This window comes from Carassius auratus, unplaced genomic scaffold (assembly GCF_003368295.1).
Source record: "Carassius auratus strain Wakin unplaced genomic scaffold, ASM336829v1 scaf_tig00017499, whole genome shotgun sequence".
Classification (NCBI taxonomy): domain Eukaryota; kingdom Metazoa; phylum Chordata; class Actinopteri; order Cypriniformes; family Cyprinidae; genus Carassius; species Carassius auratus.
The window spans coordinates 471,421-489,028 of NW_020524791.1; the positions used below are offsets into that span (position 1 = coordinate 471,421).

The following is a 17,608-nucleotide window of genomic DNA, read 5'->3' on the forward strand; positions in this document are numbered from 1 at the left end:
AGTAGAAAAGAAAAATACAGAGGTAGGCACCTTTGAAACATTCATTTATGGGTTCTACAAATTCACAGATATAGAGAATACCCACTAGCAGCAAAAGACTGACTGGCAAAACATTATTTCTTTGTGTAATGTAGCTGCATGTTTTTCTTAATATTTTGTATTAGTTTAAAAATACAGATTACACTTTATTACACTTCAGATAATGAGAAAATTTGAAACATTTCAATCTGATTCCTATACATGCATATCACTGAAATGTCCTAAAATGTATAAGATGAATATGACATCTTTAAATTTTGAGTGTCATTTATAAAATACATAATTAAAAAAGAAAATTGTCTTATGAAATTTACTATTTTAAATTCCAATTAACTGGTCCACTGACCTGTCCTTCCTTTTCTCCTGATTCTCTTTCTTCCTTAACAAATTCTGAAATACATTGTTTATCATTATAGTGAATGAATCAATTTGTCAATAAAAAAATAGACATTATATTAATCGAATGTGCTAATGGCAATTTTTCAATGGCAATGCACTTTTTGTTAATGACCAACTCAAGGCTGTGGAATTCCCATAAAAAAAAAGAATAATAAACATTTCATTCAGGATATATAAAATACCAGGTTGAAATATATCCCAGTACACAATTGTATTTATGTGTATGTATGTATTTATGACATGCTTATTTTTTGACATGAGTTGCTTTGAAATGAAAGAATAAAGAATAAATCTGATTAGGTTTAAATGTCCCACTTTAACAGCATTTATAGGCAAGAAGCAAAAAGATGAGGAGCAGTGTTGGAAAATGTCATTGGTTGTTGATTTACCCTCGTCAGTTATCTACATGAAGCCACTCTAATCAAATCTATTCTGCTAACTGAAGAAGCATATACTGATTATCATTAATAAAATTTAGCAGACACTGAGAAATATTTTCTAAATATTTTCACTGATGTTAATTAAATGGTGTTTACAAGGCGTATGAATGCATTTTGAAAGAGCAGAATATCAAGATTAATTTGAACAGGATTAATGTAATTTTACACAATAAGCCCATGGCTTGACGGGCAAAAAGCCCTGTGATGACATTGATTGTACCAAAGTTTTTCTCTGTTTTCCACCTTGCAACTGCATATTGATGCATTTCCTTGAAATCTTTGTTTTGTGCTTGAGGTGAACTCCTCTGAAACCACTTGTTTTTCTTTATGAACCTGTTTTCCAAAAAAGGAGGGGTGGTTGAGCTTATTATTATAATACCATTTAAATGTATGCCAATAAATAAATGTAAAAGAAGGTTCTGTAATCTTACGTTATGGCTCTGTGTGATTTCATTCATAGTGTTGAGCAAATCAAACTCCAGAGATTCTCTGAACTTCATGTGTTGTTTCTTCATTTCTTTGACATCAACGCTTTCCATCATTTCAAGATATTCTTCCTCAGTCTGTGCAACAAACAAAAGAATATGCATAAACATTGAATATAATCAACAATATGTATAAATATATATTTTGCAAATCCCTAGATAATCTCTATATCTAACCATTGCAATATGTCTGGAAGCTAGAATTCAGAATGTTCAGTGTTATTGTTTAATCTTCTTAATTAGTTGCTTATTATATTTTATTGATTGGCTGAGTGGCGTTCCAATACAGTGCTGTGACCTCATTGATTGTGTCACTACACTTATCATTATTTTTATCTGTTTATCAATCATTCACCTGATTCAAAACAGATTCGACTGATTCAAAAATAGAAATTAATTATTGAGTGTTGTCTTGCTTTGGCTTTGTTTGACACTACTGTCATTGGCAGAATAAAACAGGGAGAATACAGAACATTGTAAGCCACTCAATATAAACTTGTTCAGTGAAAAGTTAGTATACATGTAGGAGTAAAAATAAATGTATAATGAATGTTTTTGACCTCACCGGCTCTTCAAAACACTCTCCAAGCTTGAAGGTCTCTATTCCAGGGAAAGCCATTTCATTCTGAAGCAGGTCCCTCAAATTCCTGGCTACAAGGTGCAAAAGCTCATCCTCACAGGCAAAGACCCTTCCATCTTCACCCAACAAAATCACCAGCTGCAGACCGAATGCATCACACGGGAAGTCATCAATGGCACCAATCACTTCCATTTCCATCCTTTCTGGCAGGTAATAATATTTCCATGCTTCAAGTTGCTCTTCATCCCCTTCGTACACGGTTTCTTTCAGCCCACAAATTCTCAGAGTGCAGCTTCTTGGTTTCACAAGAGGAACTGTCAAGTTGCAGTGATGCTTTACGAAACGTGCTATTCTACAGAGATCCACAGCACCTAAAGCACAATCACTATTATTATTAGTAGTGGTAGCTAATAAATTTGAATAGAAATAAAGAAATATAATATACAAACAGATACATTTATATAGTTTTATTTAGTACATATATTTCTTTTTGTACTTTTGTACACACACCGAATGTAAATTACACATACAGGTGCACCTAAAAAAAAAAAAAATAGAATATTGAATAGAATAACTTATTTCCAAAAGTGAAACTTTCATATATACTAAATTCATTACATGTAAAGTAAAACATTTTTTTTTTTTTTTTTTTTTTTTTTTGATTATCAGAGTTCATGAAAGTAAAGAAATCCAGCATCTCGTAATATTAGAAAAGAAAATTAGAAGATCAAACCAAAAAAGGATTTGTAAAACAGAAAAGTTCAAGTTCTTTAATGTATGTTAAGCAGTGGTGTTAAAAGTATTGGCATTCATTACTCAAGTAGAAGTATAGATACTAGGGTTTAAAAAGACTTTTGTAGAAGTTGAAGTATCAACTCAAGCTTTTTACTCAAGTAAAAGTGTAAAAGTTCTGGTTTAAAAAACTACTTAAAGTATAAAAGTAAAAGTAATGTAAGGGAAAAAATGCCATTAAGAACAAAAGCTTGGGCCGCACCACAGGGGCCTGTTGTGCACTACCCCTCCTCAAAAAAAAAAAAACATTTTTCTAAAGGACATAGGCCATAATGACTATGATGTTCTATTTAATGTTAATGTTGAAAAATATATATATGCCCATTGAAAATGAACACACTTTAGTACAATGCAAATACATTAAAGAGCTAGAGATATGATGACTAGCTGCCTTTAAGTATTGTAATGGTGCAAAAGTCAAACTTCAGAGGCATGTTATCAATAACCTTTAATGGAATGTAAAAGTTTATCTGCAGGAATCTGCGAGGGTGATGGACAAGCACATTGGTGCAGGCTTAGTAACAATTACTCTTGTATGGTTGTCTATTTACAATAAACATTATAGTGCTGTCAAAATGAATGATTAATCCAACGGAGTAATCAAAAACTAAAAATGAAATATAACTCATAATCCTGATACCTTGTTGATTGATACCTTCTTGTATTCAGTACATACATCTGCTATGTTCAGTGTTCGAGGGGATTGGGGGATAAGGGGATTGACTCTGAGGCGATCGGATACCGGTTCCAGAAATATATTTTTGGATAAACAAACCCAAAACTGGCTATGTCTTGCTGGAGTGTGATGTGATTTGTGTCATGTGCAGGTGCGATGGATCGCGTACAAACCAATAGGGTGTCGGAATGGTATATATTTATACTTCTCATCCAACCACAATCAAATTCACTCCATCTGGATGGCGAGATTTATCTGGATAGATTTTTTATTTTTTTTGAATGGTGACAAGCCAGAATGAAAACAAGCTGAAATGAAATAGCAGTAAAGAATGTAAGGAGTAGAAAGTACAGATACTTGCTTGAAAAAGTAAGGAGTAGAAGTAAAAAGTCGGCTGAAAAATAATTACTCAAGTAAAGTATAGATACCCCAAATTTCTACTTAAGTAAGGTAATGAAGTATTTGTACTTCGTTACTTGACACCACTGATGTTAATTTGTGCAGTCAGTACTCGGTTGGGGATCCTTTAACACAAACAGCATCAGTGAGCTCTGGTTCTGCTGAGCTTCAGTTCGGATCTACTGTTTCTCATCTTTCTCTTGAAAGCATACCATAGATTTCATATGGGCTTTAGGTCAGATGAGTTGGTTGGCCAATCAAGCACAGTAATATCATGGTCAGCAAACCACTTGGAAGTGGTTTCGGTCTGTGGGCAGGTGTTAAAGTCCTGCTGCAAAATGAAATCAGCATCTCCATGAAGCTTGTCAGCAGATGGAAGCATAAAGTGCTCCAAAATCTCCTGGTAGATGGCTGCATTGACTTTGGACTTAATAAAACACAATGGAGCAACATCAGCAGACGTCATGCACCCAAATCATTACTGCCTTCAGAAACTTCACACTGGACTTCAAGCAGCTTGGATTCAGTGCCTCTCCAGTCTTCCTCCAGAATCCAAACCTTGATTTCCAAATCAAATGCTAAATTTATTTTCATCTGAAAAGAGGACTTTGGACCACTGAGCAACAGTCCAGATATTTTTCCTCTTACCTCAGGTGAAATGCTTCTGATGTTTTTTCAGTAATTTCTGAATTTGCAATTTCCCACAAAATGACGCCATACTCTTGCTCCATCGGTGATCCATTTTCTCATACTTGCTTCATGGAATCAGGAACACCATGAAGGGATTTTCTGAGTTTCTTCACCACTATAAATACAATCTGAGCAATATCAGAATGTGTGTCAGTGATTCTCACAAACTGTGAAGATTTAAATTCTCAATCAATTATCTGCAGTCCATTAGTTAAGGAAGTGTTCAAGGACAGTTTCATTAAAATGGAGACAAGGAAACTGTATTATGATGAGTAATCTGCCAGTGAATAAATCCACAATTCTTCTGCAAGCTGCATTTATGACAATTTTTCATCTGTATTTTATTTCCTTACTGCAGGCATGAACGATGACAGATCCTATGCTTGCTCTTGACTACAGATGTCCAATATGAGATTAATTTGTTATTTTTATTTTTATATTAATAATTGATTGAACCAATTCACAAGTCACACTGAAGAGCAAATTTGAGGGAATATGGAAAAATTATTAAAATATATTAAAAACCAAATGTGGTATATATTAAAACACAATCGAGCCTTTGTAATCAGAAAAAAAGTATTATTTGCATATATTGCATAAGACAACTGAAACATGATGCTTTGTGTGTTTTTGATGTCAGTCCTTTATATTAACCTGATAACTGTCACTCACGTTTTTGAAGATAGACTTGAATGTGCATGATACAAACCTAAATTTTTATATTTCATGACTGAAAACATTTTGTAACATGATTTTGATGTGCCATTTACATGGTAATGCAATGTCTGATTTTAAAATGGGTTTTGAAGGATGAATTTTGAGATTTTATGTTTTCAAGTGATATATAACTTCTCATGATTTCTAAAATGTGATAGAGAAAAAGGCAACGAGGAAGTCTTTTTTTTAAACAAAGGTCAAAGCTCCTTTTGTAATGTAGATTTTTGAGGGTGCACTCTTGTCATAAATTGATCTATTACTTTTCCTACATAATTTTTTACAAAAAATATTGGGATAATATATATTTGGGAGTCTTAGACCTTTCCAACAATATATAGTTTGTCAAGATTAGATTAGATTTGATTGTAATATAGTATAGTCAACGTAGGTGTCCCGTATACGGGACGGGGTGACATTTAACAGGTTAAGTGTACTTAGGGTCACCTGTCTTCCATTTTCCCTGGAGCCAGTTGATTCCACACAAAGTTCCATGGTAGCTTCATGGAATTCTTTTTTGGAGAAACACACATTTGTCCAAGAGATTATCCAGGTGGGATGCATCCTCTCGACTCTGCCCAAGTTTGCTGCAGTCTCAGGTTCTTCCAAATGTAAGAGGCATGTTTTGGAATCGCTCACACTTTACAGTAATACTCTGTAGAGATGTTGTGCAAATGTCACAGATCTCGATACTGGTCAAGATCTGCTTTCAGCATCTGCACATGTGCTCTACACAGTCCTATTACCACAAAATACGAGTTTCCGAAACATGACAACATTGCACTCGATCAGCGGACGATTCTTTCTTTAACGCAGTTTGTCTGTCAGTGAACAGCATACAATCCAGTTTCAGATGCTGAAGCTTGCAGTCAAACTCATCCTTTTGTTACAGACAGCCATCTTAAAAGTTGTAATGTAATTTCATTTTCTTCCTTAGACTAGATTCATGCAACTGGCTAATTTTGTTTCCTTATACTGAGTTTGGGACTTATTTTAATGATAATTCAGCTCAGATTTTCTAAGACAAATGATGGTGGTAACATTATAACCAAGCTCATTCTTTCTCAAAACATTTTTAACTTGTCCTTTCTTACCTTCTTCAGTGAATGACAGAAATTCCTCCTTGATTTTTTCTGGGGATCTAAAGGGTGAAATTATATTTTTAACAGTATTTGAATATAAAAATACTTTGAAGTATACAGTGTTATTTTATTTGTTTTATTTTATTATCTTTGTTAAATGTGTTGCCAAAGGTTGTTGCCATATATGAAAATACAGTTTAACTAGGAGGAATAAAAAAAGTGGTAACATATAAGAAGATGTAAATTAAGTACACTGACAGCAAAATTCTCTGTATACCAATTCATACACCCTGTCCTTCAGAATGAACACTGAAAGCATAATTTTGTACTTACTTGGTTGTCATAGTTCAGACTGTGTTCTGTTTCAAGACTGAAGACTTCTTAAATTTGCACTATATGGTCTTGTCCTAATAATTGTAAACATAAAAAAGTCAACAACCCATTCTGATTTAAATGGTAAATCTCATTCTGTGCCTATTGCTATATGTTTCCATTGTTCTTCCTTTATTTTCCAACTACAAACCTGATTTCCAAAAGGTTGGGACACTGTACGAATTGTGAATAAAAACAAAATGCAATGATGTGGAAGTTTCACATTTCAATATTTTATTCAGAATACAACATCGATGACATATCAAATGTTTAAACTGAGAAAATGTATCATTTTAAGGGAAAAGTAAGTTAATTTAAAATTTCATGGAATCAACACGTCTCAAAAAAATTGGGACGAGGCCATCTTCCTCTTTATGATGCGCCAAATGTTTTCTATGGGTGAAAGATCTGGACTGCAGCTGGTCATTTCAGTACCCGGATCCTTCTTCTACGCAGCCATGATGTTGTAATTGAAGATCACAGGCATTCAGTATGGTTTTCCGGCCTTGACCCTTACACACAGAGATTGTTCCAGATTCTCTGAATCTTTGGATGATATTAGGCACTGTAGATGATGACAACGCCGCAGCATTGGGGTAATTGGTGATCCTCTGCCCATCTTGACTTCTGAGAGACACTGTCACTCTGAGAGGCTCTTTTTATACCCAATCATGTTGCCTATTGAACTAATAATGCCGCGTTTCCACCGAAATTACCCGGAACACTTGTACCAGGAACTTTTTTTTCACAGGAACTTTTTTACCCCCAGACCTGTTGTTTCTGCGTTTCCACTGCGGTGTAAAGTACCGGGAAGATTAGGCAAATAGTCTAGTGACATAGGTCTGCGCGCGTTTCTCAATACATATTAGTATACTGATTTTAGACTTGCATCCTCAGTAGTTCGGTCTTTGTGCATTCGTCTCAGGAGTGTGATGTCCACGACGACGCAGGACTGGTAATTCTGCAAACAGCAGCGTACTTGATAACTTCAGTCAGCTCGCTTTAGCTACTGCAAATTTCCTCACTGTATATTTACAATAAAACGAAATAGGATATTGAATACCACTGCCTCCTTTTGTTTCCATTTGAAAACAATAATAGCCACAGAAATGTACTTAGTTCAGGGAAATGTGTATATATACAGTCATTACAATGAAACAAAATATTATATTAATTTGCCTTTTTTTATTTTCATTTTAACACATAGATAAATTGAATACAGGCCAAAGATAACCTGTTAGATTCACCCCGCAGCTGAATTGTATTTTATGTTTAACCACTAAAGACACATCAGAGCCAGCGGCACACATCAGAAGGTCTAGCCGAGGTGAGGTTGCTTTCAGCGGATACATAAGCACTGAGCTCTCGCTGATTGCGTGGAGCTGACCGTCTCCGAGATTGGCAAAACATATTTTTAAATAGGTGCTGTATTTATAAATAAACCACATATTTGAGTTTTAAACAACTAAATTCTCGCCTGAAATACTTTTAAAATTACATTTCATGACAATAACAGTAATATTTTGAAAATGATCCAAATAAATGGTGTTTGAACTCAACCAATGGTGCGTGAACTCAACCAATCAGGATGTTTAGCTCCCAAGTCCCGCCCCCGAAAGTTCCGGAACTGTGAAAAGTACCACCTCGCCAGCAGGGACTTTCTGAGGGGCATTTTTTTACACGGAACTTTCTTTAGTTCCTGGTTCCTGCGGTGGAAACACACCGAGTACCATACCAAAGTCCCTAGTTCCTGGGTAAAGTTCCTGCATTGGAAACGCGGCTTATGTTGCAAAACGATGTTCCTTATATGTACATTTAACTTTTCCGGGCCCTATTGCTACCTGTCCCAAGTTTTTTGGAATGTGTAGCTCTCATGAAATCCAAAATGAGCCAATATTTGGCATGACATTTCAAAATTTCTCAATTTCAACATTTGATATGTTATCTATATTCTATTGTGAATAAAATATAAGTTCATGATATTTGTAAACTATTCCATTACTTTTTTACTCACAATTTGTTCAGTGTCCCAACTTTTTTGGAATCAGGTTTGTACATATGCAATATGCTTATATAGTAACTATCCAAAATGATATATGCAATATGAAAATAAATCCCTAAAATTGACTGGACGGTAAATTATTTGAAAAACACATACAAACATACACATTACCTTTCAGAGAAGTTGGGAATGTGTGCAGTGGATGAGCACAGTGGACTGGACACAGTCCTGGGATAACAAAATACATTGAGGAAAATATAATCTACTGTATATGCTTGTTTTACATAAGTCCTGTTCACTGGCAACACATTCTGATCACAAAAGAAATCTCATTGTGAAGTTGTGTGGTTAAGTGCAGTGTATCAGTATATAATTTAAATGCAGTTACTGTACTTCTTCAAAACAAGTTTCCCAACTCATATGCATATATATTATATACATATTGGAAGCTAAAATGAAAACTACAAATGCTTGAGTAACTAAATGTCCACCTCTGCTATATCATCTAGGATCGTTCAAAACCGGTTCTGCCTGACAGACTGATCACAAGAAACAATGAGAACACTGTTTTTTCTCTCTCTCTCTCTCTCTTTCTTTCTCTTTTCTTTCTTTTCCTTTTCTTTTATTTTCTTTTCATTCAAATACAAAGTTGCCTAACATTTTAATTAATTTAATTAATTACTGGTTTTAATACAGTAATAGCCTACATAAACTCCTTTTAAGTAAAGACACATACAAAGATACATTAAAAATGTTTAATCCCAAAATATGCTGTAGGTATAAACATTATTAAATACATAAATCAATAAAATAACTGGTTGTGTTTAAGACAAAAATAATACTTAATATGACTCTGGATCAACCTGACCTTATCAGGGTACACAAACATTTTTACATATGTTTAAGAGTTAGACCAGGAACAAAACACTATACACTCCTTCTTACATTTTAAATATCTGTAATCCTACCAAAGACTTTAATTTTCAGTTGAATTCAGCAAATATTCTTCTTAAAAGTAAAAATGCATATGCCTGTGGTGTATTTTATTTTATTTTAAATCAAAAAACTTTTTTTTTTTGGTTAGGTCTTCTATAGAGTAAGCAAAGAAATGAAGTAAAGTAAAAATAAAAACAATGAGAGAGAGAAAAAGAAAATAAAACCTTACCCAACTTCTCTCAGCAGACAGTTTTTGGTGGTTAGATGTACACTAAAATCTATGTGTTGTTACAAGAGGAAAATAACTCATTCTCATTCCTGCGGCTGTTTTCATAAAGGTGGAGCTCCTGAAAGGTAAAGTGCGCATGTGTTGGTATTTTTCCATCCAGGAACACAAATACATAATTATACTGAAATCACCTGTTCTTAATTTGCGTATATATGAACAGTACAGAAAGAACATTTCCTGCACCTAAAACAATGTGTAGCTATACTGCTTAGCTAACATTTCTAACCCCACATTCAACATTTTCACAAAATAAAATTAAATAACTGGATTTTATTTGATGGTTAAATAATATTTTAAAAAGTACTCTGAAATAAATTGCAAAACATATAACAACCCAGAGACTGAATAATTCTGCTTTTTAATAATAAGTTGAATAATTGAGCTGTTTGTTTGTTTACATTTTTATTTTTGTCTAGTCAAGTTTATTCTTTTTTCATAAAGGAAAGACCAGTGGTAGATGTCATATGAGTCAGTGACAATTAGGCTTTGAGTCAAATCATGTGTTTTTCTTTAAAATAGCAAAACTGGTTGGGCTTGTCACGTTATTGATTTACTTCAATTACAACATTTGTTGGCCAGAATAATGGTTCGTTTTTTTTAGTGGGTGATCCATTATCTTAAGCTGTTGACTTACAGGGACAGGTGTGAGTCTGGCGTGCGTCATTTCATCTCTTTTTTCACCTTTTCAATAAAGCCATTTGGATAAATTAAACAGGATACTCTATTTTGTTTGCTGTAATATTTTAATTTCACAATTATACAAAACATCTTAGAATATTAATAACCATTTCCAGTTATATGGGAAAGACCATGTACTGTATGTACATTATTAGAGCTAAAATTAAAGGGAACGACATTCGTGCACATTAACCAGAAACTCAAGGTGTGGCTTGTAAAACATTTGCAAAACAAACTAAGAATAATCTATGGTAATCATGTTCTGTCATCAAGTGCACAATGCACACCATTTACCAAACCAGTTTAAACTGGTTTGAATTCTCATGACTATAAGGTTACACAATGTGTTCATCGTCACGTAATCAATAAAGTGGAAATTCTGACAGAAACTTATATAACAATAAAACTGAATCTCAACACAAAGTTCTAAAAAAACATGATAAACAATGACACATTTGTGTGTTTTTCAATGAATTATGGTTAAAAACCGTTTTGCTTTGGACCTTTGTTTTTAAGTGTGTGGATTAAACCATAGAAGATCATCTCTATTAATATCGTTAAGAGAAGGTATGGAAGCAAGCTTCTCTCGTAAAAGCTCTCTAGTACGGTCTTTTAACATATTCAGTTTGTCAGTTGTATAATTCTTGATTTCTATATTCTCTCGCATGAACTGATCATCGATCAGGAGTTTGCTCAAGCACTCTGTCTCTGCACAGTTGCCATAAGGATAATGTTCTTGTTCTGTACCTTTTGGCAGATTGAAAAGACGTGAACAGTTCATACATGGTTGTATTTCCTTGTAAGTGTTGTCTTTCCAATCCCTGATGTACGCCTGGCATTGCATAGACTCATGAAACTGTAAACTGTCACCCTCTTCCTGATGTGCAAATGACATTACTGCATACGACACATACTCATGCCATGTATTTATACATGAAGAATATATCATAGTACTTTTGGCCTTTTCTGTCCTACAGCCCAGAGAAGCACCAACATATTCTTGTGATGTGTACAGGCTATTGGAGCAAATGCAAATGACGGTGGATTCCAGTGTGTAGTAGCGCTGGTTTTTGTTTGCTGGTTTGTGCAGAGGATAAGGAAATTTCATCTTTTTCATTAGACTGCAAAGCTTCTCCTTCATATTCTCTTTTGTGCCCAATGTAAGCTGCATCTAAAAAAAGTAAAATGTACATTTTTGAGGCATTACTAAAATTTCAACAATTTAACTATTTAAATAAATACATAACCTAATATGATTCTTACTATGTCTAACAATACTGAGAAAGGTGTGCGTTTTGGTAAATGACTCCTGTATTTCCGAAACGGTTCTGGAAATTCCTGTCTTACAATCTCAGCAGTCTGTGCAGTTAAAATATCTTCAGGAGTGAGACAGTCCTCATGAATGATCCCTAAAAAGAAGATGCTGTGGAGAATCTTAAAAAAAAAGTTAAACAAAGTTTATTAGACTAGCTCATCATCATCATCATCATGTTTTTAGTGTAGGCTATAGGCTATACAACATATCACAGCGATTTCTATGCGGTAAATAGGCAATCTTTCATTAATGTGTGTGTGTACATACCTCAGTAACATATGTTCTAAGTTTGTTTTGTTCTTTTCTAAATTCGTGCATAACATGACAAATTAACTGGAACCCACAGGTTTTCAAGTTCTCCTTGTTAAACTCACGGATCTTCACCAACCCAAGTGGCATTTGTCTGATTGAGGAAATTATTTAGTAACCGGATGGACATGACATTTTCATGCATTGATTTCGTTTTTAAAGTCTAATGAATAAAACACCACTAGAAGTGATAAAATAGTAGGCTACTTACCTTTTTTTCCTGACCACATCCATCGTCGTTATGAAATGACTAATATGAGGAAGGAAGGACAATGTTTCGGAAGGTTTAGTTCAGTCACCTTGTGCCATCTCCACCCTCCTTTATTCGCGCACATTCACTGATTCGAACACGAGAAATAACAACTGTGAGAGGAACAAAAATCGCGACTACTGTATGTGTGTGTGTGTGTGTGTGTGTGTGCATATATATATATATATATATATATATATATATATATATATATATCTACGTGTGTGTGTGTGTATGTATATATTGTTGTTTTTGTTTTTTTGACGTTGCAGTAATGTAGTGTTTCGTTTAAGCAATTAGTTTAAGTGATCTGATGTTTAAAAATGTGTATTTACTGAGCGGGGCGCGCACAGCGTTTGATGCCCAATTCATGCGTCCCACAAATTGAGACTGTGTCACGCATAATCAATGCTTGCTCAAAAAAAGTTGGTCGCTCTATATCCTCGAGCCCCAGGCAGCCAAACGAACATTACTTGACAGTTCAGCACGCTACTGTTGCCACACCCACCCTGTCAGTTGAACTGCTGACTAGGTTGTTGTCAACTTTTTTGTTGTTGTCATGACAGCGCACGCACGTGCATACCAGACACACTGGGAAGGAACTTTTAGATGCACGCTTTCCAATTCGAAAAATGGAGAAAGTGAGCCACCGCCATCATCAATTAAAAAAGAGAAGGTGTGTCCTGTTTCAAACTGTTTTTTTTTTCATGCGCCTGCCTTTAACATTCACCATACTTTCTCCCCCTTCTCGTCCCGTGAACCTCTGGAGTTGTGAGTTTAGACTTTTTTTTAACTGTTCCTGTGGTGTTGAGCAACTACAATTCATTTTAATCCTATAATTTTATATTATAATTTATTTAAAGTAAATAAATTGTAATGAAAAATAAATAAAATAGCTAAAATAAATCGTAAGTGGAAGTGAATCTGTCAATTCTGTCATGAGCATACATCAGCAATTACACTTGTTTAGGGGAATAGGGCATTATTAATATACCATGTAAGGTGGTATGTGCTAGAAATGGGTAAACCACTATCAGTGAGTCTGCCCATGGGGTGGGGGCACCACCACGCAAGGCAGTGTCCAACATTGTCCCTCAGAAACATACACCTTGTCCCCACTTGGGCTTATTAGCAGGTGGTCACCCTACTAGGGTTTCATATTATACATTTTAATCCACATTCATTTCACACTTGTTAAGTACAACTATGTCACTTTGTTTCAGAATTATAGTGCATACAGTTTTTCTTCTTTCACCTCAAAAGAATGGAAGAGAAATGTGACAACATGCCGCGTAGATGGCGTACATTGTTACATCTGAGGGGCACGTTGTAACATGATTATTTGACAGCTTAAACATTTATTTTATCGAATAAAAAAGATAACCCCTTACCAGTCACCCCCCGTTTTTTGGCATGGAGACAGAAATGACATACCCAAAATAAAAGGTTTTCTGCTCATGATTCTTTCTGACTAGATACATAATCAACATTTGTTCACAAAGCTGACACTCCAAAGTTTACTGTTCAGGAATCAGAATCACTCAGACTGTTATGATAATAGAGATATATAAGCTCAAATATAAAAATATTAAAAACATATTTTTTAAATGTATTAAAAAAAATTGTTGATGATATGAGTTTAGAAATACAGTGTAGCTGAAGCCACAAGTCTTTCAAAACGTCATTAGAAATTTCATAATCTAATCTGTAAAACTGCATTCTCTGAAATATTTTCTAAGGCCATGTCATGTGTGTTTTTAGAGAAGGCTAATCAGATTGATTTATGGCACTTGTCATCTCTGTAAGATCTCACATGTTAACACTCATGTGCTCTTTGTATGTGTGTTGGCTTTGAAAAAAATCAATGCCTTCTCCAGAAAAAGAGGGAACTGCTCCATCTTTCAAGAATAATCTTTGTGCGATTGAGGAAGCTGTACTCAGCAAAAATTGCTGCACATAGTTTTACATGTGGATTATAATTTTGGGAACCGAGTTAAACATAAATTGTAACCATTAATCTCCAAGTACAGCATCCCTGGGAAGCCCAAACAAAAGTGATTGGACTCTGAGATGAAATTAACAGCGTTTCAACGACATGGCAAACATAAACGCAACTCTTCCTCTTCTCCGTTGGAGCGCAACAAGGCCCCCTTTTTGTGTATTCATGCGGGCGGAGGTTAGTTTAACTGTTTTAGTGACGTCATTACTGCAGGAACTAGAGGTATGTAGTCCAAACAAGTGGCTCAATGAAGGTGAATTCTGTTAAATCAAATATCTCGCTTGGCATTGAACTTTGAGCTTTAGAATTCTACAGATATTATTTATACTCTAACAACAACATTACACACTAACTAAAGTTGAAAACATGGGATCACAGAAAAGGGGATCTTTAACTCTTGAGCAGACATCTTAATAATAAAAATAAAATAATGGTTTGAGATTGAACAAAAATAAATAAAATAAAATAAACAAATGCAACTTAAAAGTATACAAGTAAAAATGTGTATGCGTGTGTGTGTGTGTCGTCCTGGTATTCTCTACATTGTGGGGAAATGTCTTTCCACATGGATGATAATATTATTAGCAATGTTTAGTTAAAAAAAACAAAAGATAATAACAGCACATTTCAGCCTGTCAACCTTCATGAAAATATGACATCTCAAACATACAGTAGTAGTAGGCTACAATAAAGTTGTTTTTTTTTGTGCTTGATGGACTTGTTTTGCTGTTGCACCCGCGTCTTGCACAAGAAAATAAAAATGTAGTGACAGAGCCCCCCCCCCACCCCCCTGCGAGCGACTCTTGGCGCGAGGAGGCACACGACATCGGGGTCTTCCACGGTGTCGAGGGGCCGGTTTACCAGGATGTAGGCGATGAAACTCCTTGACAAGATTGGGATCTAGGTTATCCTCTGAGTTTACCCATTAGCGTTCTTCTGGAGCGTACCCCTCCCAGTCGACCAGATACTGTAGGATTCTACCCCGACGTCTGGAATCGAGCAATTCCTGGACTTGGTAGTCCTCCTCGCCCTCTATGATGATGGGTTGAGGGGCCTGTGCATGGGACCTCCCCTATACTTCGTCTATGGGACCAGCAGTGGGCTTGAGCAGAGATACATGAAAAGTAGGAGAGATACGATATGTGTTAGGCAGTGCCAAGCGGAATGAAACTGGAGTGATTTGTCTAGTGATTTGTAATGGACCCACGTAACTTGCGGCACGGGAGCCGGAGACGGAGATCCCGTGTTGATAGCCATACCCACTGGCCCGGTTGATAGTTGTGACCTGGACACCTTCTGCGGTCTGCCTGTTCCTTCTGCCTCCTTACAGCGTGTTGCAGGTGAATATGAGCCTGATTCCATACCTCCTCACTGCGTGCCATCCAGTCGTTCACCGCCTGTACATCTGTTGGATCTATTGGTGACTATTTTAATTATTCAAAAAACACAAAACAGCGCATCAGCCCCTCACGGATGACTGATGCGCGCAAATAAAAAGCAAAACATAAAATAAAGCCCAGGCCTGGTCCTCTCTCGTCCTTCACTGTCGTTGCTCCAGTTTTATATCCTTCCATCTCCTACGTGGGACTCGAGACCGGCGGTGGGTCGCAGGTGTCACTGATTTCCCAATCATTCCACCAGCCTCGCTCCGCCCATGTCCCTCGGCCCCGCCCCACTTGTCACATACCCCCATCGCCCCTCGCAGGCCAGGGGTACCCTCGAGACTGCGCTCTACTAACCCCACCCCTCCCTCCGGGGGGGAACACTCACGGGACCATCGGGAACCTGGGGGTAGGACAGACGAGGCGAGAGAAAAGGAGATGGAAGGATGAGGAGCGACAGAGACGAGAGAGGAGAAAAAAAAAAAAATCAGGTTCCCAGACGCACTGCTGCTCGGCCCTCCACCAGCTGGGTGATCTCCTCCGTGGTGCCTGGCGGTGGCACTGGACGGCATGACACTCCTCCACTGCCCGGTGGACGGCGACGGCTCCTCCGCTTTTGGGCAGCCGGCAGGAGTCCCCCGTTACCTGCTCCTCCCCGTTCCGGCAGATGGCAGCAGGCTCTGGCCCCCTGGCAAATGGCGCAGACTCCTCCGCTCCCTCAGGGATGGCAACCACCCCTCCACATCACGGGCGGCCAGCAGCGAGCTCGCCCGTCCCCGGCAACTCGCTCCAGCCCACCGCCTCGAGCGTCCATGGCGGCTCGATGGCACCACGGATTCACCACAGCAGCGCGTCCCTCCTTCTCCCGGGCTTCGGCACCACTGTAATGATAAAATATCCTTATTCATCCGGAAGGAGGCGGGAACCAGCGCACAGTCAAACATCATTTTAATAATTCAAAATAAACACAAAACAGCGCATCAGCCCCTCACAGACGACTGATGCGCACAAATAAAAAGCAAAACATAAATTAAAGCCCAGGCCTGGTCCTCTCTCGTCGCTCCAGTTTTATATCCTTCCATCTCATACGTGGGACTCGAGACCGGCGGTGGGTCGCAGGTGTCACTGATTTCTCAATCATTCCACCGGCCTCGCTCCTCCCACGTCCCTCGGCCCTGCCCCACTCATCACAAAGTTACTAGTTACTTTTTAGCTGACGATATTTAGTTACCAAAAATATTCATATCAATCGATAGCTTCTGAAAGTGTTTCAAAGCTTCTAGATACAAGGAGGCATCGGTAGTAGAAGATTTGTAGCCTTGTGTGGACTCACCGCATCAACTGATTATAAATGGGTTCTCTTGGCGAAGACGGCTTTAGATACGGATTAATCACTTTTAGGCTGGAAATTAACAAAATTAGATCAAACAAATGGTTTCCATGGGAACGGAGTTAGGTCACGCATTTTAGCCTAAAAAAAAAAAAAAAAGGTTTAATAGCCTATGCAACATAACATAAGGATGAGATGTCAGGCGCTGAAACGCCTTTTGTCTTGCTTGACAAATGGAATTTATTTTTTTATGATATATTGGTCATGAATTTGGCACTCTATTAAAGAATGAAACAGTTTAGCACTATGAAAATCAACACAGAAGTATTTGAGGAGATATAGAACAAGAATCTGGCAGAGTTTGCCGGAAACTATTTGATGTAATCTTTTTATGAATTTTTAAGATATGACTATATAGTGAGGTAAATAGTATTAGTTATAATTTTGGCA

At 36.8% G+C, this 17,608-nt stretch overlaps 1 protein-coding gene across 1 annotated transcript; it reads right to left on the minus strand.

Moving 5' to 3' along the window:
• Positions 1 to 45: 45 nt before the first annotated feature.
• Positions 46 to 15,808, minus strand: LOC113075700 (uncharacterized). The gene is made up of 5 exons (XM_026248380.1): positions 15,654 to 15,808; positions 6,309 to 6,355; positions 1,929 to 2,314; positions 1,310 to 1,441; positions 46 to 54 (listed from the first exon to the last, which is right to left on the minus strand). The coding sequence occupies exons 1-5, from the start codon at positions 15,806 to 15,808 to the stop codon at positions 46 to 48; spliced, it is 729 nt and encodes a 242-aa protein (XP_026104165.1).
• Between the last annotated feature and the right edge of the window lie 1,800 nt (positions 15,809 to 17,608).

What these genes read in the sequence shown, in the direction of transcription:
- LOC113075700 (XM_026248380.1), bottom strand. Translation starts at nt 15,808, where the DNA reads ATGGAATCAGGCTCATATTCACCTGCAACACGCTGTAAGGAGGCAGAA. An exon ending in GCTCCCGTGCCGCAAGTTAC is followed by an intron (nt 6,356 to 15,653) that starts GTGGGTCCATTA and finishes TTCACCCTTTAG; the next exon opens with ATCCCCAGAAAAAATCAAGG. An exon ending in GAGAGTGTTTTGAAGAGCCG is followed by an intron (nt 1,442 to 1,928) that starts GTGAGGTCAAAA and finishes TTTGTTGCACAG; the next exon opens with ACTGAGGAAGAATATCTTGA.